The sequence below is a fragment of the Sus scrofa genome, chromosome 18 (assembly GCF_054392235.1).
Source record: "Sus scrofa isolate SSC_HxYL_T2T_F1_AM1 chromosome 18, Sscrofa_HxYL_maternal_Yorkshire_Landrace_v2.0, whole genome shotgun sequence".
Classification (NCBI taxonomy): Eukaryota; Metazoa; Chordata; class Mammalia; order Artiodactyla; family Suidae; genus Sus; species Sus scrofa.
This window is the reverse complement of record NC_139400.1, coordinates 37,401,624-37,428,220: the sequence shown is the minus strand read 5'-3', so window position 1 is coordinate 37,428,220 and position 26,597 is coordinate 37,401,624. Positions and strand designations below refer to the sequence as shown.

The 26,597-nt window shown below is 40.9% G+C and overlaps 1 protein-coding gene across 7 annotated transcripts in view; it reads right to left on the bottom strand.

The window, feature by feature from the left end:
• Positions 1 to 26,597, bottom strand: part of CTTNBP2 (cortactin binding protein 2) — a 158,148-nt gene that overhangs the window by 41,191 nt on the left and 90,360 nt on the right. For all 7 annotated transcript variants that reach the window (XM_021078655.2, XM_085006025.1, XM_085006024.1 and 4 more), the window contains 7 exons: positions 26,129 to 26,228; positions 23,465 to 23,615; positions 19,820 to 20,071; positions 10,495 to 10,612; positions 7,632 to 7,907; positions 4,823 to 4,918; positions 3,380 to 3,459 (listed from right to left, as the gene is read on the bottom strand). In XM_021078655.2, coding sequence (XP_020934314.2) covers positions 3,380 to 3,459; positions 4,823 to 4,918; positions 7,632 to 7,907; positions 10,495 to 10,612; positions 19,820 to 20,071; positions 23,465 to 23,615; positions 26,129 to 26,228 — 1,073 coding nt within the window. The remainder of the gene's footprint in view (positions 1 to 3,379; positions 3,460 to 4,822; positions 4,919 to 7,631; positions 7,908 to 10,494; positions 10,613 to 19,819; positions 20,072 to 23,464; positions 23,616 to 26,128; positions 26,229 to 26,597) is intronic.

Sequence of the window (26,597 nt, the reverse complement as noted above, 5' to 3'; positions counted from 1 at the left end):
TACAACCACTCTGGAAAACAGTATGGAGGTACCTTAGAAAACCATGTATAGAACTACCATATGACCCAGCAATCCCGCTCTTGGGCATATATCCGGACAAAAGTTTCCTTGAAAAAGACACATGCACCCATATGTTCATTGCAGCACTATTCACAATAGCCAAGACATAGAAACAACCTAAATGTCTGCTGAAAGATGAATGAATCAGGAAGATGTGGTATATACACCCAATGGACTACTACTCAGCCATAAAAAAAACGAAATAGTGCCATGTGCAGCAACACGGATGGAACTAGAGACTCTCATACTAAGTGAAGTAAGTCAGAAAGAGAAAGACAAATACCATATGATAGCACATATCTGGAATCTAATACACAGCACAAATGAACCTTTCTGCAGACAAGAAAATCATGGTCATGGAGAACAGACTTGTGGTTGCCAAGGGGGAGGAGGAGGGAGTGGGATGGACTGGGGATTTGGGGTTAATAGATGCCAACTATTGCCTTTGGAATTTATAAGAAATGAGATCCTGCTGTATAGCACTGGGAACTGTATCTAGTCACTTATGATGGAGAATGATAATGTGAGAGAATCGAATGTATACATGTATGTGTGACTGGGTCACCTTGCTGTACAGCAGAAAATTGAAAGAACACTGTAAACCAGCTATAATGGAAAAAATAGAAATCATTATTTAAAATAACAATAATAATAATAGTAATAATAATAAAAGGTTTAAAATATTGGAAGAACTACCAAAATATAAAACAGAGATGTAACGTGAGCAAATGCTAGTGGAGAAATGGCACCAACAGATTTACCCTACATAGGATTGCTAACAAACCTTCAATTTGTTTAAAATGAAAAAAAAAAAAAAAAGAGTATCGACAAAGTGTGGTAAAGGGAAGTGCAATAAAATGAGGTATATTACAAGGTTGGCATATCAATTGTACAGATTTTCAATAATTCAGACACATCAGTGTGCCTATAATTACTGTGGCAATGGGTACAATTCCTCTTAGCAGTGATTTCCTATCACAACTGGGATAAAATTCAAAGCCTCAGTCTTGGTCCTGCAAGATCTGGCTTCCGATCATCTCTCAGACATCATTACCAGTCTTGACACTTGTGTGGCTATTCCCCCTGCTTTAAACACCCTCCAAAGGCTTCACTTCATCTAATTGTTTGTTTACGTGTCAGTATAGATAGGTCTTTCTTAACTCCATTCAAAGGCTCTTTCTGCCACCCCTTCCTTTAGCTCCTTACCTCCTTATCTGCTTTATTTCTCTTTATACTTATAATTAGTACTGGCTAACATATTACAGATGACGTTATTCATTTGGTTTTTTATCGATCTTCCCCCACTAGAATGTAAGGTCCATGAGCTATATCCTAAGTTTCTAAACAATGCCTGCATTTAGGAGACTTTCAATAAACAGTTGTCAAACAGCTAAATTAAATAACTGAACAGGACATAAAAAATGCATAACATGTGGTCACGGTCCATAAGGGGTATATAATCTGGTATGGAAGAAGAAACCGTCACGATTATGTGCTATTATTGCCCGAGTCACTTTACATTTTTAAATGATTTGCTAATAATGATTAAGTGCTAAGTTTTTATTATCTTCACCCAAGGGTTAATTGCTGGATTTAAAAAAGTACTTTGTGTATACTCATTAAATTGAGAACAGAACTAACAGCTGTGTTAGTTTAGCCTCCGATTCACTGGTCATTGTCATCGGGAGTTAACTCTGTCCTCTGCCTTAGGGGGCACACACATAAATGCACTTGGACTATTCTATATGTAATGTGACTGGCAGATATTTTATTTGACAGACCTACTCAGTCAAGGCTAATCTGCAGTTATAATCAGCTGCACCACCTTTCTAGTCCATTTATCATCTAAACAGGTTAAGTGAAAACTGAGAGCCCAGGCTCACATTCCTAAAAACCAGTTGGTCATACACTATCAACCTTCACTGAAGCAAAGGAATAAGACAGCTCTCCCTCCCATTTCTAAGCAACCTCCGGCTTACTCTAATGCTTCATGGAAAGAGGAGGATATGACAAGAGAGACAGAGAAAGTATCTGATTTAGAAGGCACCATCTTTCCTAAACCATAAAGCCTTTGAATGTTTTTGTGCTACTGTGGCTGCTTTTACAAAGGTCAATCCCAATAGTGAGTTTAGCGAAATCAATGGAATGATTTTGAAAACTTCTTTACATCAGGAACAAAGACATCAATTCACAGTTGATGGGAACAACTTTTGTAAAAGGTCAGAATCAAACCCATCCTTTTTTCCAAACGCTTTCCAAATCAAGGCAAAATGATTGTTTACTTAATGGTTTACACCTTCAAAATTAGTTTTAGACACATATCACACACAGAGACACACATGTGTCAGAGACTTGCACGATCCTGGCTTTACTGCTCACTGGCTCTGTGGCCTTGAGCGTGTTGTCTTACCTCTCTGCTTCGGGTGCCTCATGTACTAAATGGGTGGTGTTATGTACCCCATACTCCCTGGCAGGGAATAAATCCTAGACAAATGCAAACCATTAAATGAATCCATTTTGCATCTAGAATTTTCTACTCTCACTTGATAATCATATTCTCCTTCCTTTTAAAAACAGAAATACGTAGTTTTAGCTGAGTGCATGGTTGCCCAGTTAGGCGTGGACATGAGTCTAAATTCTGGTCTCTGGGATGTGGGCAGGAATGGGTGTGTAGATCCTCTGAAAGGAAGGGGCTTGCCCTCCAGGCTCTCCTCCCTCAGGCCGGAACCTGGCAGCAGGAGTGCTGACTCTCTGGGCCCACCCTCCCCCCAGCACCCCGGGGGATGGCAGCACCAGAGTGAAGGTGCTCACCCTGTCCCTTCCTCCTCCCCAAGCCTCTCTCATTTGCTGGGACTTCTGCATCTGACAAAAATAAACTTCCATTCTGGTTAAGCTAGCATTGTGTCTGTTGAAGTGGACAAAGCGATGTGCTAAGTAATGCTAGCATATTTACTCAATTTTACATTATACAAGTTCACAGCCAGGCACCTTGATATCTACTGTCATGCTCTTCCATACTGATGATCAGTTATCTGACGTTAAGTCCTTGTTAGGAGAAGACAACCGCTTCCTGCCCAAATAACACTTTGCAGTCACAGATGTCCCTGGGTCCAGGCAAAGGCCACCCCATGACTGTGACAGGAATCCAGAATAAAGGAACAAGCAGTTTTCCAGGAGGAGTCTGTTAGGGAAGGTCATGAGGTCAGAGGAAAAGGGGATTAGGGGTCCACAATGTTCTCAACATAAAAATGGGCAACCAAAGAATGCAGTGCCAGGGCGGGAGTGTAAGACTCCCCTTGGCAGCGACCGTCCCACCTACCAGCCTGAGGTAGTTCTGCAGCATCTGAAGAGGGATCATGGATGCATAGGTCACACTACTGAGGCAGCCTTCTTGAGGACCTATGAGAAGGAAACACAGAGAAGGACAAAGTGGCTCTTCCTTGTTAAATATACATGATCAAGACAAACAGAGCTATCACAAAAGTTACAGTTTTCAGACCTATGTAGGCAGAGCCCGACATTTGGCCAAGAGGCACCAGTCTGTTTTTACCATCCTGAAAACACTGGAACACTGTGTACTGGATGAGAAACAAGTCCCTGCTGCTGGCCTCCCAAGAACTCCCCAATTGCCCCTTCCTTCCTCCGGGGAGCTCACCCATCTCCTGTCAACCACAACAGGGCCCTCAGATCCAGGCTCCAACCCTGTAAGCTGGTATTTGTTCTGACTGCTGGACTCAGTATTTCCTTAGTTGTAAGCAAATGTTATTGGAGATAATCTCAACCCTCAGCAAATTCTAGCATTAGCCAGCATTCATGTCCAGGCCCATTCCTAAACTCTGCCCCAGCCCCCGCCCCTCTTTAGTGTTCTGTGCCATTCTCTCAATATGGTGTGTGAGCCTGAAAGAATTATATGGAATAGCCTCACTTTTTTTTTTTTTTTTTTTTAACCTAAGGAACAACAATAAAAATTCTACTGCTGCTGGCCTACACCATAGCCACAGACACTTGGGATCTGAGCTGCATCTGCATAGCTCACAGCAACGTCAAATCCTTAACCCACTGAGCGAAGCCAGGGACTGAACCCACATCCTCATGGATCCTAGTCAGGTTCGTTAACAGCTGAGCCATGAAGGAAACTCCTGAAACTGAGCTTCCATCCCCAAATCTGGGAAATACTTGATGCAATCACCAGCCTTTCTGAGTTAAAGGCTGAGAAATTGAGAACTGCTACATTATTCACTAGCTGTACGTGCTTAGACAAGAAAATCAATCTCTCTGAGCCCCAATTTCCTTGTACATAAAATAAGGAGAAACAGCAATACATATCTGAAGTGGGCTGTTGTAAGGTTTATAAGAATTTATACTTGTAATGTGCTGTAGGCAAGAGGACCTAGCACAGAGTTAAGGCCCCCTGAAGGTCAGCTTGTACAACAGTCACATTGGTCAGACAATGGACTCGACACGATAAAAGACATTTCTCTTAACACGGTGTCTGTCATTCTCTCATCAGCACATCAATTTGTTCCTAATGAGGAAGGCAATCCGAATCGCAGTGATCAATAATCAGGATAGACTCACGATGGGTGTCAAACACACGGCTTTTGATCTTTCTTCAATCAAACACTGCAAAAGCCCTCCAGCAGTGGGAGTCACACAGGTGTGGTCCGAGGACACAGGACAAAATCTCACGAATTCAGAGCTGATGCTGTGGAACACGCATGATGTGAACTCTCGGTATCGCCTGAGTCTAGAAGACCCTTACCTGACAAAAGCACAGTGATCTGCTCTGCTTTATTTGTTCTCAGAAAGTCCCATGGGGACTGGGTGAAGCTCTGACCTGCTGACCACGGCACATTTCCTAGTTCAAAAAAAATAGAATGAAGTGTCAAGAGAAGCTTTCAAGTAATTCTTCTTGTAAGGGTCAAGGCACAAGCTCCTGTGGGAGACCCCTCAGGACTCCAGAGCTCAGACTGTCAGAGACACAGGCAGACTATGGAACGGGCCCCACATGGGGTGAGCTGCCTAGTGCAATCTTTGTGGATGGTCAAGAGGAGGCCTTCCAACTACAGCCTTCTCCAAAGCTGTGCTTAAGGGGCAGCGGAAGAAACCTGGAGAGTGACAATACAACCAAATATGTACAGGGTGAAGTTTTTAAGAATGAAGCAGATCACAACTTTCCACGGTTCTTCTGGTGCCTGATTCACAAAGCCCAAGCACTCTGCATGAGAAAACAGGTCCTTTATGATCTGGCCCCCGCCTCCCTTTCCAACAAATTTTTGAATTCTGGTAGAACTAGGTAACTTCAGGGGCTCAGAGTAAAGCAAACCTTTTCACAGTGGGCCCTCTGCTCACTCTTGCTAAAAACACGGTCTGCTTCATGAGTGTCCACTCTAGGGAGGGGTTAGTAATAAGTACTTGTTTCCACCTCTTCTCCTTAAGTACTTATTTTCAGCATGCCCCCTATGCACGTGCATACCCCGCCTGTAACTCACTGCTCATCTGTTAACCTAGAGTGGATTCAAGGAACCAAGGGCATCAATAAAGTTACTCATACATATATAATAACAATGCTATGTAAGTGTACCTCCTCTATCGTGCTTTGCTTTATTGCAAATCACAGATAACTGTCTTATTTATAAATTGAAGGTTCTTGACCCTACCTCAAGCAAGTTGATCAACACCATTTTTCCAAGGGTATTTGCTCACTTTGCATCTGAGTCACATTTTGGTAGTTCTTAACAATATTTCAAACATTGTATCATTATATTTGTATGGTGATCTGTGATCAGTCATGTTTGATGTTACTATTTTAAAAAGATTACACTTGCTGAAGGCTCAGGTAACGGCTAGCATTTTATTTTTTAGCAAAAAGCTTTTTTTTAATATAAGTATGTATATACATATTTTTTTAGATAAAATGCTCCTGTACACTTTTAATAGATGGTATTATATTGTAAGTAACTTTTATATGCACTGAGAGGCCAAAAAATTCACATGATCTGCTTTCTTGGGATATTCCCCTGACTGAGGGGGTCTGGAACGGAACCCGCCATGTCCCTGAGGTATGCCTGTCATTACCAGTCATCAAGTGGCCACAGCCCAGGTCCTAAACTAAAGCCTTTACCCACAAAACTCAATGATTTTTAGATCTGAAATATTCCTTGGCTGCCTCATGCTTCTGGGACTGTCTGAATGAACACCTGGAACCGTCAGGCCTTACCTCCCACTGCTCACAGAAGTAAACCAGTCTGATGGCGGTGGATCCCATTTGCCTTCACCAGTTTTCAGATTAGCTGGATGAGGGCTGATGGGGGAAGCCCACCTCCTTCAAAACAGGGCTGTGCTGACTATCAGTCCCCTAGGCCGAAGCACATCTTAATTAACACTGCATTTTGTGGGCAGACATGTTCCTGAGAATCATTTAAGACTTATTTTCTTAATGTACTTATTTAATTCTATCATAATGCTTCCATAATAATTACAATTCTTTTAAGATCATGACCACAACCCATAAAATTGCCGTGAATAATTTGCTTTTAAAATTAGTGGTAATATGTGTTATGGAAGTATTTAGCATTTATGCATGAACAGATTAAGACACCTGCCCTTCCTTCAATCTTGACCGTTCTTTTGCAACACGGTGCTGTTGAAAATACACAGACCTTCCTAACAGACTGGGATTGGAATGCTGACCACTTTTCTCCTGAGCTGTGTGACCTCAGGCAAGTCATTTTGTAACCAGTTATCTGTAAAAGGAGTCTGCTATAAGGACTCACTGAGCTCTGTATCCAAAGAAAGCTCCCAGCTTCGTTCTGACATCACAGGAGACTCCCCATAGATGTCAGTTCTCTTAGTTCAAGAGGAGAGAAACTAGCCAGGGACAGCTAACACTTGAAGCACACTTGTATGCCCACCAGAAAGCAATTCTCTGTCTTCATTTAAGTGCTTCTTTTAACTCTAGACTTCATTAGGATTCCCATCCAAAGGTAAGATTTTTTTTCTTCTTCTTTTTCGGCCACACTCACAGCACAAGGAAGTTCCCCAGCAAGGAATCCAGTCGAGCTGCAGCTGTGACCTACACTGCAGCTGAGGCAACACTGAATCCTTAACCCACTGCAACAGGCTGAGACCTGCACTACTGTAGAGACAACACCAGATCCTTAACCTGCTGCACCACAGCCGGAACTCCCCAAAGCGAGATGTTAATGCACTACCACATCTCTGGCACAGCCCAAGTACAAACTTGGAGCTGTGTTCAGGGCTTGTGCATTAGCAAGCAGCTGCAATGTGGTTAGTTTCTTGCATTTATCAAAACAGCAAGTGCAATCACAAGGCCTCATCAAGGGCTTTCATGTTCTTTACTCTCGGGGTATTATTTGAGGCATAAAAGCATTTTTATACTAACAGGCAACATTATGTAACGGCTGCATTACGAATATTCCAGTTGGTCAGCACCAGCAGCCGCCGTAAGTGAGCTTTGAATGTATTTAATCAACGATCTAAGTATCAGGTTATGGAGCCCATAAACATAAATAAGCCCAGAAATTTAACTTTCCCTTCCCTGCTGATACCTAACGTGATGGATCGCACACTGCTTGCACCGAGGCCAATGCTGGAGTCAGTGGTGCTATGAAACGTCACGTCTTCCAGACTCCACCATCCATCAGAGGATATTGCTTGGAAATGATTTGTCAGAGCTTGACTCACTGCTTTTGAAAAATCATCCCATGTTGTCTGTTTGCGAATATTTAAAGCGCATATTGTGTTTTCACATTCAAAGTCATCAGAACCATAGTTGCTTGGTTGAATCTCACCCACTGAAATCCTTAAGGGTATTTTAAGAGCATCTGTTGGAAGAATAAAAGAATTAGATTAAAAAAAATCCTGACAGAAAAAAAAAAACAGCAAAAATCTTACATAAACGATATAAACATTTTAAAAATAAAGCCAAGGGCAACTATCCTATTTCTTTAAATATCATCAATTAAATATTCTTCTACTGGAGTAAACTTTGGTCTCCCAATCTCTTCACAGTTTCTTTGGAACCATGTTGCATGAACTGTTTTATCTTCCCTTGTCTCTTTGGCAGGTTCTATTTCATTGATGCTTTCCCTTCAGCAAGATTCTCAAATTATCTCAAAAAAATATCTGAGAAAACTGGAGCCCTCTCTTGACTGTGAACTCAGTATTTTACCCTTTCTCCTCACCTTCACTGAAATCATCATGAAGAAAGCTGGTTACAGCTGCTTAGGTCAGTATGCTTAGGACAATGGCTTGACTCATACAAACCTTGGGGTGGACCTCAGGGTTGGCCTTCTCCTAGCCCTGTGTACTTGGTAAATCGCCTCGACCTTTCTATACCTCAATTTCTTCTATAAAATGTAAGGACTGTACAAGTGAGTTGTGAAGAGTAAGTGAACACATGTTTGGAAGGAATTTAACAAACTATTTGTTTAACACACTACCTGTGAACACACTATCTGACAGAAGTACTAGAAAGTACTTGAATGATAAACAGAGTGGTAGAAGCTTTTTAAATGATCTCTGAGACACCAACTGACCTTCACCTAAAAACTGATGAATGACTTGTTATGCATTAAAATAAAATGTTTAAAAATGTATCATTTTTATGATTCACTTCTTAAACTTTCTTCCATCAACTGACCAGTTCTTAGATTTTATTTTCAGTCTTCATATTACTTATCAATAGCTTCTGACACAACTGATGCATCTCTGCTGATATATTCCTTCTGGATTTCCTCATACCTCATTGGTCACTCTTTAATCTTGTTCCTTTGCTGGCCCCTCCCTTTTTTCCAGATTTCTTAATGACAGAGTCTTGAAAAGCTTATTTCTCTTATTTTTTTCTATGTTAACTTCCTTTGTGACCACAGCCAATCCTATGACTTTAAGTATCATCTCTAGACTGCTGATGCTCAGATTTATCTGTCAAGCTCATACTTATTTCCAGAATTCTTGCTGACTTGTCACGTCCTACATCGATGCCTGAACAGACATCTCAAATTCATACATTCAAAACTTAACTCTTGATCTTTGTTAGAAAAATCTGCTTCACCCAAAGCTTTCCCCTTGACAGGTGATGGCAATGTCATCCTGCCTGTTGTTCAGGCAGAAAACCTTGGAGTTATCCATGAATCCTCTCTTTCGCATACCTCACACCCAACCCATCTGGCAGTTCTGCTGGCTTTATCTTCAGCAATATCCATAACCAACACATCCTCATCTACTGTCCTCAAATCTGGACTGAGCCATCATTATCTCTCTCACCTGGAACACCACAGTAATGGCCTGTGACTTCCCAGTCTATTCTTGACAAAGCAGCCAGAGATACTATTAAAGTGTATCCCAGGTCCTGTCACTCCTAAGCTCAAACACTGAAATGGCTGCCTTAAGTCCCTACAATGGCCTACAAATTCCAATAAGATCAGGCCTCTGTCCCCATCCTGTAATTTCTCTGGTCTGTTTTCCTACTTCTCTCCCCTCACGCATTCTAACCCAGCCATTCTACTCTGCCTGCAGTTCCGCACACACAAAGACATGCTGCTACCTGTTAGGGCCTCTGTCCATGATGCTCTGCCTGGAGAGTTCTTACCTGATATAGTTTCACAGTTATCCCTTCCTTGCCTCCAAGTGTTCACTCAGATATCTTACCAGTGAGGCTACCCTGTTTATCATTTTAAAAAAATGAAACCCGCCCTCTCACTCCCAATCCCTCTTAGGCTTTTCCATAGCACACATTACCATCTCACATTCCATATAATGAATTATTTATGCTTCTTGTTCATTTGCCTGTCTCAATGTTAGAATGTGAGCTGAAGTCAAACTACTGAAATAGCTGGCTGGCTGGACTGAGTGATAATCCTGATAGAAGAGGTCATGACGGTTCATCTGGTCTAGCACTTCATACTCAGAAACCCACAAGTGACCCTCTCAAGAAATGTGCTGAGATGCATATATTCTTGGAACTGAAAGGGACCCAAAAGATCACCAATCATCTTTCTGGACAGTCAGGCAACCAGACATGGAGACAACTGACCTTCCTACTTTCACACCATCAGCTAATAGCAAACTACTTGGCCATGATTTCTCATATCCCCCTAGTCTCATGTCTAGAAAGACAATCTAAGCCAGAAGAAAAGAGCAATTGCTATTTAAATATTTGCTGACTGAGCAAAGTCAGTCAAATCAAAGGAAGATCTCACATTATTTCAATAAAACTCATTCTGTAAAAAGCGATTCTACATGGAAAAATATCATGACCCCATTTATAACAAATGGTCTTTGCAATAGCTAGGGTTCAGAGAAGGTTAAAAAGAGAATGAGAAAACTGTAGCGGCATTAATATGTCCCCCACAGTCCCAGAGGCCCCAGCAGTGTGGATGCCACATGAACACGGCTGCAGAGGGCACTCACTCAGGTTCTCCAGCAGATGCTTGCAGTCATCAGTGGCGACATCGTGCACAGTCCGGTTATATTTATCTCTTCTTTCCGGCTCAAGCCCTCCATGACCACACAAGACTTCTAGGCAGTTCTGTGAAGACAAGAGCTCCATTACCTCCTGTTCAAATGAATAAACTCAAGGGAAAAATCCAAGGGCAAATCATGAATTCTCAGCCAGAAAGCTAATTTCTCTTCTAGCAACCCAAATACACAGATTAATCTAAACACTGTCTCCAAAGGAAAAGGAAAAAGTGCTTCATTTAGATGTGATTCACAGTATCAAAACACTGCTCCACAGAACAGCCTCTTAGGTTTCGAGAGAGAAAACTAGCTTCCTAATCACTTAGTTTGCAGAGTGAAATTAGGGAAAAAACACTTCATCAGACAGTACCCTTTTATGGTAATTTGGAAATATAAAGCAAAAAGACTCCTGCCATAACCCCAAGCCCCTTGCCGTTGTGTAGACCATGCACTGCTTTCCCGGTCATGCAAGTGCAGAATTTGAACAGTTCAGTCCCAGAGCCCTTGTAAGCACATTTATAGTTGAGATCTTACGCTGTCTTATTTTTTTTTTATTTGAAAAATACGTGTCAACACCATGTTGGCTGAGGTTTTAGAAAAACATTCTCAATAGATATTGAAGTAATGTGCCCTCATTTTTTTTTTTTCGGTTTTTTCTTCTGTGCTCCAGAGAATCTCCATTCAAAAAATATCTCTAGCCTATGAATTGAAAGGTCTTAATTTTCCAAAATGTTTCAATTCAAAGTGGCAGACAGACAATGTATGGGCAAACATTTTCAAGTAGTTACATGGCAGGCTATTACATCAGGATATGTATCATGGGACGTGCACAGCCAAGTGCACACTCACAGAAGCTTTGTGCTGACTTCCGCTTTTGACAACAGAGCAAACTACAAAGTCTGAACAGCTTTCTCTAATCTTGCTGTGGAACACCTTTTTTCCTGTTTTCTAAAACATGCCTTTTTCTTTATGTGCCTATTTTTTGACATATAATATCCACATAGACAAGTATACAAATAAGTGTGCAGCTTGAAGAATTACCACAAAGTGAACATCCTTGTGCAAGGAGCACTCTGGAAGCCTCCTTAATGTTCCATCTCAATCACCAGCCCTTCCTCCTTAGCCCCCAAAGGTAGCTACTATTATGATTTCTCACATCAGAGACTGGGTTACCCTATTTATGAATTTTATATAAATGGAGTCATACTACAGGTACGCTTTCATATTTGGCTCTTTTTCATTCAATATAATGTCTGCAAAGTTCATCCAAATGTCGAGAATAGTTGTAGTTCAATTTCTCCTTTTTTAAAGTCACGCTGTGGGAGTCCATCATACAAACATACTACAATTTATGTATCTATTCTCTTGTTGGTAGACATTTGGGTTTTACTATGGACATTCTAGCATGTGTCCTCTGGTGGACATATTGTATACATTTCTGCTGAGTACACATACAGAGTTGGTCTGCTAGGTCACAGGGTATGCACATGTTCTGCATCAATATTCTGCAAAGAGCTTTCAAAAGTGGCTATACTAGTTTCCACTTCCAGGAGTATACTTGAGTTACAGTTGCTTCACATTGCCCCCCAAAACATACTTTAAATGCAATCATGAGTTCCTAAGGAAATACAGGAAATCCCCAAGAGTCAGAAAGAAAAACAAAGAGTAAGCTGAAACTACCAATGAAGTGAAATTTGAACAGGAAACCAGTGCTGGCTTGAGGGCAAAGCCAATACAGGGCGTCTTTTTGGATGCTGAAGGGATGGGAGACTAAGCCTTGATACCTGTAAAAAGGAGGAGCTGAACCAGAGGACCTTTGAATAAAGAAAATTTGCCTGCCTGTAAAGGGACGGACTTGGACATAGGTTTCTCATCTCCCCTGCTCAAGTTAGAGGGACCTCCTCTAACAATTGTAATCCAAGTCTGGCTTTTACGGGTTTAGGGTTCAAGTTTAAAAAAATCGTTAAGCTAAGAAATGAACTGAAAGCCAAGTCAAATGCAGAAATACAGTTCTTACCAAATTGTTATCACTAATTTGTAAAAAAAAAAATCAGTAAATGTGTAAAATAGTTAACAAAATTAACTCGGCTTTAAGTAGAATGAAATCTGAGTTCAAAACTTCATGAATTTCCAGATCAGAGATAAAAATAATACATTTATTACAGAAGTTAGTACTTGCAACAAAAGCAGGTAAGAGCCAAAACAGACCTAGTTTCTAATCCTGCCAATGTAGATGATTTTATCAATGACTTTTTGTAAATCCAACATTTTTCTGCTTCAGTTTCCTTATCTGTGTTTCAAATACCTGTATTTCATACGGCTGTTAGGTGACTTAAATGAAAAGATGGTAAAAAGATTTTATATTCTTGGCATGTAAAATACACTCAATATTTATTAGCTGCAGCTTTTATTATAATCAATGTAATTATCACCAATTAAAAAACAACCCAAATATTCAGGTAAGTGGTTAGAAATTACAGCAGGTCAACAGATGCCATAATTCTAGGTGATGTTACTTCAAATTACAAATAGAAATGATAAAAGATGCAACCAAAACCTGCAAGAGTCTTCTAAGTCTGACCTATAAAGTCGGCTGCATATAATTTTTACTACACTCGGGCAGGGGCAGTAGGTAATCATATGAGCAGTGATTTTCTCTATAATGAAGCACATAATGTCAGAAAGACAGCAGAGTAATTCAAATCCAAAGAACGCCACAGAAGTGAGTTCTACTGTGCCAAGCTGGGCTCCATGTGGAATGCAAAGGAAATGGAAAATTACCCAACTGACACTTAACAACAGCAGCTCCAAATAACTATTTGAGCATATATTAAGTTCCAGGCACTGTTCCAACACTGCACAAGTATTTAGTGTTCACCAATCCTTAACTTCTCAAAGAGTTACTAAGCACCTCTGTGCAAGGTGCCACCTTAGAGCTGATAAATAAGGCAATAGTTTTGTTTCTTATGCAGAAATGCAAAGTATAGCAAAGAGCCATGAGGAAAAGTGTACAGGAAAGGGCGCTGTTGAAGTAATGAGCAAGGTTTTCTTAAGTGGAAGAGGAGGGGGGAAAGGTAAAGAACAGATTCCAAACTTTCTCTTTTCTGGATGGGATTTGAGTGAAGGGGACAAATGCTGTGATGCCAGCTGCTGCTCCTGGAAACAGGTTCTCAGGGGACCTAAACTGGGCAGGGTGTTCTACCAAAGGAGAGCAAGCAGTTAGAAGGATGAGTTCAAGCCAAAGTGCTATTAACTACAACACAGATACATGTGCTAGAGCAGAGACTTTAAAAAGCAGTGGCTTAGGCTTCAGCTTCCACCCCTACTCACAACCCACTAGCCAGAATGCAGGTGCGTGGCCATGATGATCTGCTGTGGAGACTGGAGGATGTAGTCTTTATTCTGGGTGAGCCCAGTGGAACTCTGAGGGATACACTGAGGTGCTGAGGGACCGTGAGCCACCTCTGCCATGGGCCTTTAAAGGAGAGCTGAGAGGCAAGGGACCTGTGCCAGGGAGACTAAATAGAAACCCCATTCCAAAGAGCCACAGACAAGATCAAAGCCGGGGCAGGGGGGCTGAGGGATAACACTGGGCAGAGGGAGTGAGAGGGAAAGCAGTGTGCACATGCGCAGGGAAGGTCCGGAATGGGCATGGGAACAACTTGGGGATGTGGATGTGCCCCCTCTTCTGCCGTGCAGGGGACACGGAGGCTCTCACAATGGGAAATAACAGAAGTAAGCAGGTGAATTCAGGGGTGAGTGGCCACAGCTAGCTGAAGTCTGTCATGAAAGGCTGAATGCATGGAGCATGGATGCTTTTCTGTCAGGCACGAGGATATGTTCGGGCTGGCAAGTGCCATGATCAGCTCAGTTCTGAAACCCAGTTGGAGCACTGGGAGGACATACTGAAAAAGAGGGTAACAGTCAGGAGACCAGTGAAGAAAGAGCTGTAACAATAGCCCATTCACTCACTGATTCAGCAAACATTTAGCACTTCCTTGTGGCCAGAGACTGCTGACCACTCTATATATGATGATGAAAAGGGATATTTCTTAGGTGGAGGTAGAAAGGGAGAGAGGCATGCAAATAACCACAGTCAAGAAGAAGCTCTCTGAGTGAAGTGTGGAGAGGAGCCCTGGGATCAATGAACTCCTGGAAGCCTTAGGCTGAGATGTTTTCCAGGCAGGGAGGGGTCAGGACAGAAGAGGCCATTTGAGGTAATGGGAACAGCAGATGCAAAGGCAGAGAGAGAAGGGGAGCATAGACTGTGTGCACAGCCCAAATGCATGGTTAGAGCATAGACTACACATGCACCTGTGGAGGGGAGACTGAAGCTTGAGCTGGAAGGGACTTATCTGCCATGATAAAGGTCAGGCACTTATCCTGGAAGTGACAGAGACTTGGAAAGACGAAAGGTAAATTACAAGACCAACTTCCCCTGTTAGAAAGGCCCCTCTCAAGGCACTGGAGAGACTGGAGATGAGGAGATATCGGCAGGACCTGCACAAGCCCAGACAGCACAGGACGAGGCCTCCCTAAGGGACATTCTGAACAGGCATTTTAAAAAAGTACCCTTCCCTTTGTTTACACACTTCTTTGTGAAGGAATAAAATCTTGAGGAGTAGCAATCATTTGAATCATTATTTTAGGAAGATGGAGCAATAAACACAAATGTCAGGTGATGTTAATGGCTTAAGAGAGGAGGACCAAGAGATGTAGCAGATGGGGTAAGAGCACAAACATGGGGGCCCAAGGACACATCCTCATGGAAATAAAAGTGAATTCAGCCTTCGATGTGGTTGTGCAAACTGGGATACTTACAGGAGTAAAAAGGGGCACTGTTAACAATTGCACTGGGATGAGAGGCATAAACCAGGACTGTGTTGGGCGAACTGGGAAGTTTGTTCCTCAGGCTATCAAGGAGATAACCTGTAATCTGTGGGCTTCCTGGATAAGACATTCCTGGATGGATTCAGGACATGGTTAGGTGTGCTAGAGAGAAAATTTTGGAATCTCCATAGGTTATATTCTGGGGACCAATAAGATCATTCAAGTGGGAAAGTGTAGAGTGAGAGGAGAAAAAAGAGTCAAAACCAGATCCATGAAAGGTGTCAGTGGAAAACAATGGCAAGTCCGTGGCTTGGGTGAGGGGTAGAGTATGATTCTGCTTGGTTGAGTTTATGTGAGCATCTTTTAGGATTCTGTCAGTGAGTCACTGCTGTTCAAATTAAATTGCAAGGATGCAATACTCTGCACTGAACATTCTAGAATGAGTGTTTAAAAAAAACAGTCTTCCCTTTGTCTACACACAGCAGAGTCAGTCTGGCTTTTCAGAAAATAACTTTATAAAAATTAAGGGAAAAAATTATCACAGAGAGTCAAAAGCACAAAAAGACCCCAAAGAACAGATTTCTATGTATCATCATTAACATCTAGTCTCAAAGGCTTGGTCCACTTCCCAGGTTATCTGTGAATGTACCCACTCTGTGTGACAAAGCAGTTTAGGGACTCCTATCATTTTTTTCTCTTTGCAGCCATGACCTAGACCTTGGAGCCCCATATGGCTTCTGCATTTAAGACACACACCTCATCCAGACCATCCAAAAAGAGGAAATGCCTGGCTGACTAAAAGTTAAAAATGAATCCATCGGCCTAGAATCTAACACAATGCGAGTGGCCTAACAATGGTGACAAGAGGGTCAATGCCTGACCAGAGGACAATAGGCCTGCCTGTGATGGCCTCTAGGATGGTGGAAATAAATGGCTGGAAAACATATAAAAAGCCAGAGGAGACCTGGGTTTGGTATTAGTTACTGTAGAAGCCACAGTGAAAGCCAAAAAGCAGCTGGGAAGGAGATTGCAAGTTGTCTGGAATTAAAAAAACAAGAGAGAAAGACCGGAAAAACAAAGAGAAAGCCTAGTCATCAGATTCAGAAGGGAAGCAAGGAAGCGGCAGTGTTCTGAAAGCTGAGGAGGTCTGTGCGTTAGAGTCAACGTGTTCAACAACCTAGAAAGGCTAAGAGCATGAGTGACAGAAAGCCACTGGCTTTGGCAATACATGAGCTAGAGTTATAACCTACTCCTGCCATCAAAAACACACACAGTCCCCCAAATAAAGAATCTGTTTGTATGAGGGCGTCAACAACCAGCTGCTCAAATCCAGACACTCTCCCTAATATGCTTCTGCTGCAGGAACTTGACATGTTAACGTTCTCATGACAGAACACAGAGTTTCACTAAGGAATTCTTCTATCTATTCACTCTAAGTGATGAAAACAAAAGCTTATCCTCAGTGACGAGATCAGCTTCAGAGTCATCACAGGCCAGCTTTAGAGAGAGTTACTCCTGTTACTAAATACTAAATGGTGATTTGTATAAGTTGCTTAACCATTGGGAAAAATACCAAGAACCAAATGGGAAAAGTACTGATTAGGGAATCTGATCTTCTATGAATTGACCCTGGGGAATTAGTTATGCTGTTTCCCAAAACATAATTTTTTTCATCTGCAAATCAAGAGGGTTGGACTAGATGATCTCTGTGTCTTCAATCTCTGAAATCCCACAGGATTTTTAATTGAAAAATACACGGAAACTGAAGTCGTTCGCTTGGGTAACAATGGTACTATTACCTGTTGTAGATTAGACACACATATGCTACTGGAGAGAGAAAAAAACAGACATCTTCCAAGCTTCCCTTGTAGTCAGTAGAATCTCTTCACCCAACAACTATTAACTCAGATTTCTAATTTATTTTTTCATAAAACTGCTCTTAGCAACTTAGTTGTAAATGAATTACCTCTCTGGAGAACTATCTTGGCCAGGGTATAAACATTGTATTAGGCCAAGGCTGCAAAAATATTTTCCAATACCCTTGTCGAGGGAGGAAGGCAGCATGGTATCATGTGAACAGTAATGAACCAGGCAATCTGGGCTTTGTTCCTAACTTCTTCCATTAATCCCTCCAGGGTTTAAATGTCCTAATCATAAAATGAAAAGATTGGCCTAGAAGATGAAGCATCTACTCCAGGGCAATATATAATACACTATTTTACTTTGAAGGGTGTGGATGCTGTCAGTCATGCTCACACTTTCTAAAATCTCTCATTTAAAATTCATCTGATGCTTCTCAAAAATATGGGAATACAGGGAGAGTCATATTACATGTGAGAAAGAGGTCCTTCTTCCCTTTACTCAACAAGGACAGAGCATCCCTGCGGCCAGGGGCCTGGGAACCCATGAAGATACCATCCTCGGTTACATAAAACATCAGGACCAATGAGGAGTTGACAATGAAGGAGCTGAGTGGTAACACGAGCCCCCCTTCCTGCTGGGGAACTCACCCTGGAGTGCAGGCTCCTCTCTCTGTCTAGCACCAGAGGGTCAACAGCTGAACAATCTAGATGCTCAGGGTTTGGATTTTTTTTTGTTTTTTTTGCCTTCGGGATGAGTGTATGAGCAATTTACTCCTACCAGTAACCTCTCGCATTATACTCAGATGTTTTTGATCCTTGATGCACCTTTCCACTGTCAAATGAGATTCACTGTTTTAGATTAACTACACATTTCCAAATTTAAGATTTTCCTACTTCCCATCTTTGTCTCCCAAACACTTATATGTCAAGTGTCATTGCATTCCATTCAAATCAATATATATATAAAGTTCACAGAATTTCTGTAGGCTTTTTTTTTTTTGAAGGGTAAAATGCAAACAAGCAAACTACTACTAGCAAGCAAAACCTCCACGTTGGACTGAATCATGCCTTTTTCTCATTCGTTTAAAAAAAACCGAAGTTCAAAATGAACAGCTTCTGCTCTAGATCATAATAACAGGAAGTTACCCAACCAGCGGCTCCAAATGCACATTTCTAGCTATTCCAAGATATCTCCATCTGGACGAACATATCCCAGCATTAAATTCAGCATGCCGAAACCCACATTCCATCTTCTTCATCACAACGACACCACCTCTTCTTTCCTCTCTCTGAGAACGTCACTATGATCCTTCTGTTCAGCTCCCACATTTCCTGTATTTAATCTGTCTTCACTTGGGCATTTCTCTTCTGTGACCCCTCTTATTATTTCTACCACTCTCATCATCTTTCACCCAGTCTCCCTCCCTGCCACTGATATTTCCATAACCTCCGATCTCCTAAATTGAACTGCTAAGTCAATCAATTTAAATGATACAGTTGATTTCGCTCTTTTGTACAAAACTTTTTAATGGCTGTCCTCTGACTAGTAAATAAAGCTCAGAGTTGTCCATACGTCACGGAAGGCCCCTGCCACACTGTGAAAGTCCCGGTCTTGGCTCACTTCTCACCGTTCTTCATTAGCTCAGCTAGAACTGTGACCCACCTCTCTACCTCCACTCTGTTCCTACTGCTCTCTCCACCTGAACTACTCTTCTCTCTCGATGACAAATGGTAAATTCCACCCACTCTACAAGGCCAAAATCATTTCCGTTTCCAGAATGAGCCATTTCTGAGCCTAATATCCCTCAACTCTACTCTCTGAAATATGTGAACTCTCTCAAAATATCTGCATTTTTGTACTGCTCCAACCACATACCTAGTATCCTCATTTTAATTTTTCTGTGCTTCTCCTTTCCTATACTTGTCTTGTATCCTACACCCTTGCCACTGAACTTAGGAGTTATCTAATCATATAAATGATTCCTGCAAATGTGAGCTTATACAGTGTCTTGCACCGAGGAGGTTCCTGATAGCTTTTCATTGTTAAAACAGCATGCTAAAGTGATCTAAACAGAAAAAGAAGCATAAATGAATGGTTTACTATTTCGTGTTGCTTCCTTAATAATCAGCATCTTTCTCTAACTAATGAGTGAACTCTAGCGCTACCTCTTATGTATCAGTAGGATAGTACAGGCAGGGTGTAGTGATGGAGTTCAGAGTACAGGGCATCTGGACTTGATTCCCAGCCCTCCTTCTAACAGCACAGCCTTGGTACTGAACCAAATAACGCAATGGACTCAATCAATACCCAAGTTCTCCTCCTAATTTTGTCTGAAATAAAATATCTGGATTTACTCCCATATTTGTTAACAAATTCCAAACTAATTTTAATACTGTCTCATATATGCTTGACTATAAATACTGGCTGGACAGAAAAAAAATCAGTTCATGTTGGAAGCTACTCATCTGCAATGGTATTGCTCAGTCTCCAGTCATTCAAGTGAAATGCACTCAATGAAGAGCAGAAAATTCTGCCACTCATCAAATAACAACCATGTACTTTGACCAGCTGCTATCAGACACACCTTAAAACCTTTTGAAGCAGCAATATGGGCAGCAGTCCAGCCTTCGCTGTCGGCATGGTTAATAAGGTCTGCAGGAACAACGGGCTTGGATAAGCCTTCAGGATTCTCTTCTCCCTGATTCAAATCAAAGACGCCCGACTCAGGTTCCTCATGCAACGAGTTTCTACAAGCTGGTGTCCTATGGTACATAAGAAGCTTGAGGCTGTCCACATTACCAGTGTCCACAGCTGCATGAACTGGTGTCCAGCCATCCTGAAAATAAAATGCCCCAGGGTAGGGGGAGAGAAGGGATGATTACAACACTAATGTTGAGAACAGTGTTATTTAAAGTTCACCTCTAAATGTTCTTGGGCATGGATCACTGAGCTGGGAAAAGCAGGCATTCTAATCATCGATGAGCTAAGTTCTCAGACCTCTGTCAATTACCATTATTTTCCACTGCTCTGACTCATGTTTGCTATTTTGCAAGATTTTCCTCAACAGTTGACCATTTGGAGTGAACAGGTACTGCCCAGGCTGGTAACTAAGCATTACATACAATAAAGCAAAATTTCAATTTAATAAATTATGAAAGAGAATGAACTTCAGTGTCAGGATTTTTAAAAATTCATATCCAAGTATAGTGTTATTAGGATGTTATATGCCAGTTTTACTTAGAGGGAAGAGTCCTAGCTCTAATAATCTTAACATTTTATGCCACTGTTTACAGAAGGAAAGACTCTAGACAATAGGGAAAAGGCAGACATGCAGGAAAAAGTCAAATAACTCCAGGAGATGTACATGGGCCTCTATGGAGTGCTCCGTCATTGCAGATGGCTACTGATAAATCGAAGTTTGGAAAATGTTTCAACTAAAGTGACTGGGCCCATTCTCTAGAATATGTTACTTTGCAGCCTCAATCATCTACTCAGCTGGTTGCTAAAGCAGATTCAGAACTCTTTTTTCCAGGACAGTAACTCTCAAAGTGTGGTCCCCTGACCAGCAGCAGCATCAGCATCACCTGGTAACTTGTTAGAAATGCAAATTGTTGAGCCTCATTCCAGACCTACTGCATCAGAAACGTTGAGGCTGTGGCCGGATAATCTGCTTTAATAGCCCACAGGGCAACCTTGTTGCACTAAAGTTTGACAAAAACACCCTTCTTTAGAAAACCTTGAGCCACACTATAGTCTCTCATTTCTATATAGAGATGGCTCTGCCTTCCCAGGCACCATCTTTACCAGTTTTTTTTTTTTTTTTTTTTTTTGCCACGCCCACAGCACATGGAAATTCCAGGGCCAGAGATCAAATCCCCACCACAGCAGTGACTCTGAGCCACAAGAGAACTACATTTAAGACTTTCGTAAAAGAACTGAGAGGTATATTTCGTATCTGTTTTGCTTCTATTTTCTGTTTGGCATTTTTTTTTTCATCTGGTATTTCATATTGCCATACTAGATATTTTTCAGTGAGTTACAGTACAGTTTTTAAAAAATAATGGGGTAGAAGACAGGGAGAAAAACAGACAATAAATGGTAATAATCTGCATTCAGACTGAGTCATCAGATCGTTTGCTCAATCTGTCCCTGAGCGATGTGGCTTTTTGTCTGGTTTCGTACCTCATATCAAGGAGTCAACCTGGCCAAAACAAGACCATGGCTTGTCAGTAACTGGAGTGCCATACAGTCCTTGGGCTTACCCCAGTCAGGTCAAGTGTTTTCATGCCCTGTTCTTTGTTCGACTGTGGATATTTTTCTTAGGTATCAGCCTTCAATCGGCACCAGAGTGTAAGTGTTCTTGACCTTCTCTAATTTATATGACAAAGGCCATGCAGTCATTGCTGAAAACCTTAAAATCTTTCATTCTCCTTTGATTTCTCATTAAAAGTCATGAGAAATAATTATTCCCTTAAGGTCCTTCATCAATTATGCTGTTTATCTCTACTTTGGAGCCTATGTACTTCTAACAATTTCATTCAGCTCATCAACTTGCTTGCGAGCATGGATTTCTATGTTCTCTGACTTATAGGATGTGACTTAAATTTTTAGGCTACACTGCTTATTTCTCATTCTGATAATGATGTAAAATTCATTCATTTTTCACATGTTAAGGTGGAATTTTATAATGACTATGTGTAACACCACAGATTTCTCAGATAAAATATATAAAATAACACGAGTACATATAACACTGGACTATTTTCTCAGATTTTCAAAAAATAAATGAAATTTTAAAAAACCCTACCAACAGGAGTTCCCGTCGTGGCGCAGTGGTTAACGAATCTGACTAGGAACCATGAGGTTGCGGGTTTGGTCCCTGCCACTTGCTCAGTGGTTAACAATCCGGCGTTGCCGTGAGCTGTGGTGTAGGTTGCAGACGCGGCTCGGATCCCGCGTTGCTGTGGCTCTGGCGTAGGCCGGTGGCTACAGCTCCGATTCAACCCCTAGCCTGGGAACCTCCATATGCCGCGGGAGCGGCCCAAGAAATAACAACAACAACAAAAAGACAAACAAACAAACAAAAAAAAAAAAAAAAAAAACCCTACCAACAGGACTCAATGGAAGATGTTTATGCCTAGTTTATATTATATTCCTGGTTATAACATTAATTGTTGGTTTTCTTTTGAGAAATTAAGAAAACCAAGATCTAAGAGTGACCGTAAAATAGATAATGCACCTTTTTATCCTAGGAACTTTTAAAGGTGTTTCCTGCAAGATGGATGCACAGTAGAGTCTATTTTCTGTTAATAGAAGATATCCGAGGTTCTGATAACCTTTGGCGATTAAGTGTCTATACTTATCTTTCATGAGGAGTATGTTGGAGGGTAGTAACTATTACACTTCTAACATTTTGGAAAGTTGCAAAAAAAAAAAAAATATTCCTGAGCCCAGTGAAGACTGGGTCATAGTGGAAGCTCCTTAACCCCACCAGCCCTCCACTGGAGAAATGCATGTCAGCGTGCAGAGGGCTGATTCAAGTCTATCACAACAGACTGATAAAGATCAGCTTAGGAGGGCTAATTGAGAAGGTGATTTCAAATACATTTCTGTGAGGCTGAGACAGAAGAATTGTCCAAGGAATCTTTTGTGGGTCAGACTCTAACTTTCCTCAGTTTCTCAATCTCTGACTTCACCTGTGTACCCTGTACAGGAGATAACAGAACTGTGTGGGACAGAGATTCCATGACGGATTTCCACATACAGAGATTCAAGTTCTGAGGCAAATCAGACAACTGACTTCTGTGAGGTGCTGCACCATCTTAATAGCAACAACAAACATTAGTCCTTGGAGGAAAAGTGAGCATAAATAACCCTCCTCTGAGTCATGGCAATGGGCTCCCTCTTGTCACAAAACTCCCTCCTGCTGACACACAGAACAAGTGAACACTAGTGTGGAAGATGACAATGACCTCAATGAAGGTTGACCTTGGTCAATCGTTTACAATCACCAGGCACTATACTGACTACCTTAAAAACACAGGCTAACGAACCACAAGCTTCTAAGGATCGGGTGATCAGATGCTCAGGCAGAGGTCAGACAATATCCTTATCCAATATTCTCAAAGCAAAACAAAGCAACCTTTGTTTTAACCTATTTTACTTTTGGCTGTAGAGTTTGCGGAGGTATTATAAATTATAGGACAAAACCCAAAATACAGGTACTCACTCTGGTTTTTACACTTCGGTCAGTCTTAGCTTCCAGCAAGAGTTTAATACATTCTTTATTTCCATTTTTACAGGCCAGGTACAGAGGTGTCTGTCCTCCATCAGCAGCGTGATTAATATTAGCATCATATGCAATTAATAATTCTACACACCTAGACACAAGATTACGATTAATTACGTACAAACAGGGTCTGATTTCTGAAGTACCACCTGACCAACACATTAAATAGAGAAAATAATGCTAGAGCAATTCCCTGTCTTTATTTATAGTAAATATCTGATACATATACATATCAATTATTACTGGTCTTATTACAGAGATCCTATTTTTAACAAGACCAGAAGATATATTAATTGCTCCCATGAAAATTTTAAATAGCATCCCTGATCAAGGCTAAATGCCTGGTTTATGACACTTCTCTGTAACGAACTTATAAAAGTATAAAGTCCTTAGAATATGTTTAATTGTGCTTGACATATATATTATTTGTGGTTCAAAATACTTTGAACCTTGAAAAGTCAGGCTGCTGAGTCATTCTGAGATTTTCACTTGAGAAAATAATTATAAATAGTGCAGACAGCAGGGCACCATGTGCCTTCACTATAAAAGGCAACACGGAGACAGAGAAAAGGGTCGTTTAGGGGAAAAAAGACAGCAGAAGCTGTCCTGTCTCCTGAAATAGGGCCAGTTTATGGGCAAAAAGACACAGCTAAGCAGAAACACATTGCCCTGAGAATCAAGAAGGAAAGAAACAAGATAAAATTCAAGACATCATGGCACTTCGGAACTAACTTCAGTTGGCACAATTAGATGAGAATAAACTAAAAAAGGATAGATCATAATCAAATCTATGAAGACGAAGCATCGCACATCTTCAGTGTTTTGCTCAGATGCATTTCTTGGCTTCCTTTGGCAACATTTGGTTTGTTTACATATATTTTAAAGTTACATACTGATATGTGTATTTAACACACTTTTAAATTAACCAAGCCCCTGGATTTCCTCAGGGTTCTCCCTTTTTGCAAAGCCATCCATGCCTCCATTCCCATGACTGTTACAATATCCAAGCAGGTGGCCCTATGGCAATAAAGGTAAAAGTAGAGCCCAGAATATGAACCCCTCTTGGAGGACACAGGATATATGCAGAAATTAACAGCAAAATCAGTAGCTAGGATCCTCAGCAATAAACTCAAGAGTGAGGAGATATGTGTTAGATATGTAGAGGAAAAAAAATAAGACTGTACTTTAAGGACACATTTTGAATTTTTAAAAATTTATATAGATGACTAATAACAGTGTGAAACTGAAAACTCTTATTTCAAGAATTCTGAGATTTGGAGTTCTCATTGTGGCTCAGTGGTAACAAACCCGATGAATATTCATGAGGATGGGGGTTCGATCCCTAGCCTCCCTCAGTGGGTTAAACATCCAATGTCGCCATGAGCTGTGGTGTAGGTTGCAGTTGCAGCTCTGATCTGACCTGGCTGTGGCTGTGGTGTAAGCTGGCAGCTGCAGCTGCAATTCAACCCCTGGCCTCAGAACTTCCATATACCGGACCTGAAGCCCTAAAAAGAAATTAAAAAAAAAATGAATTATGAGATTGTTGAAGGAAACAATCGGAATAGTAAGATAAAAAGTTGAAAACAGCTTTCATTCCCCACAGCTTGCCACTTCGACACTGGCAGAGAAGGAAATTTAGCTATATTTTATTTCATTATTAAAATATGACTTCATGTTGGAAAGTTATGTCTACACTCAACTGACTTATTAAGCTACTGAAGAAATTACTACCAAATTTATGTGTATTTTAATTCATAGACTCTTTTCGGCTTTGTGCTCTAATTTCTTTCAGTATGTAAACTTCTGCTTCAATTTTTCTAATGATAAAGTTAATAACTGGGATCTAATGCTGAATAAATTGCTAGTAGGAAGATTATTATAAATAAGTCCATTTTACTTTGAATGCCATTGCACATAAAAAAACTTTTCTTGTGTTGTAGTGGTATAAAATAGTGAATAATGAAGTGTTTTATCAATCCATTATCTAACTGCTTATACAGTTGACATTCATATCTATAGGTTTTGTGTCTGTGGATCCAACCAACCCCAGATGAAAAATATTTGGAAAAAAATCCTAGGAAGTTCAAAAAAAGCAAAACTTAAATTTGCTGCATGTTTTCTGCTATTTACATAGCATTTGCATTATATTAGGCATTATACGTAATTCAGAAATGATTTAAAGTATATGGGAGGATATGTGTGGGCTATATGCAAATATTGCACTATTTTATATAATGGACATGAGCATCTTCAGATTTTGGTATCTGTGGGAGGTCCTGGAAACAATCCCCCATGGACAAGAAGGATGACTTTATGTTGATAGACTAAAAATAAGCTGCTTCCTCAGAAGGAAGTTCATTCACATGAGGTCTGGAAACAGCATATTTCTCTTCTTCACCTCCTTCATATACAGCTATCTATTATTAAGAAGAGCAAATTTAGGATCCTGCTTTGCATTTAAAATCCTCAAATATGTTTAGCTGAATTTATTCGCCAAGGGATCTTAAGCACTAGTTTACACATTCGGCCAAAACCAAAATATGTGTGCAAATTACAAAGAGGCTCTTTTCATGGGGGGAAAAAAGAATTAAGAGCATCACTTACTTGAAATGTCCCTGAGCAGCTGCAGCACACAAGGGTGTGAAGCCATTTTTATCAGCAGCATTGACTTGGGCTTCTGCATTCAGCAGCAATCTCACACAGTCTATGGATTTTAATAGAAAGCCATTTTAATTCCCAACTTAGAGTTATGATGAGCCAAATCTATACAAGCTGTAGACAGATACTAACCCCAAAGGACCTCTCCCATGCACAGCTCATCTGGCAATTCTTTCAGGGCCGAGTCAGACTCCACAGACTATCTCAGAGTGAAAGCAGCTTCCTTCCCCCAGGACTTTGATACCCCAGACTCATGAACTAAGACATTTCTTTCTTTCTTTTTAGGGGTGCTGGTGGGGGGGAGAGTTGCAAATGAGTGAAAGGGCTGTCCTATGTTGGAAAAAGTTTTACTAGATTTTTCCATTGGCCAATCTCAGAAAATAGGTAACTGGATAGAGAACCAATCCATTTACCA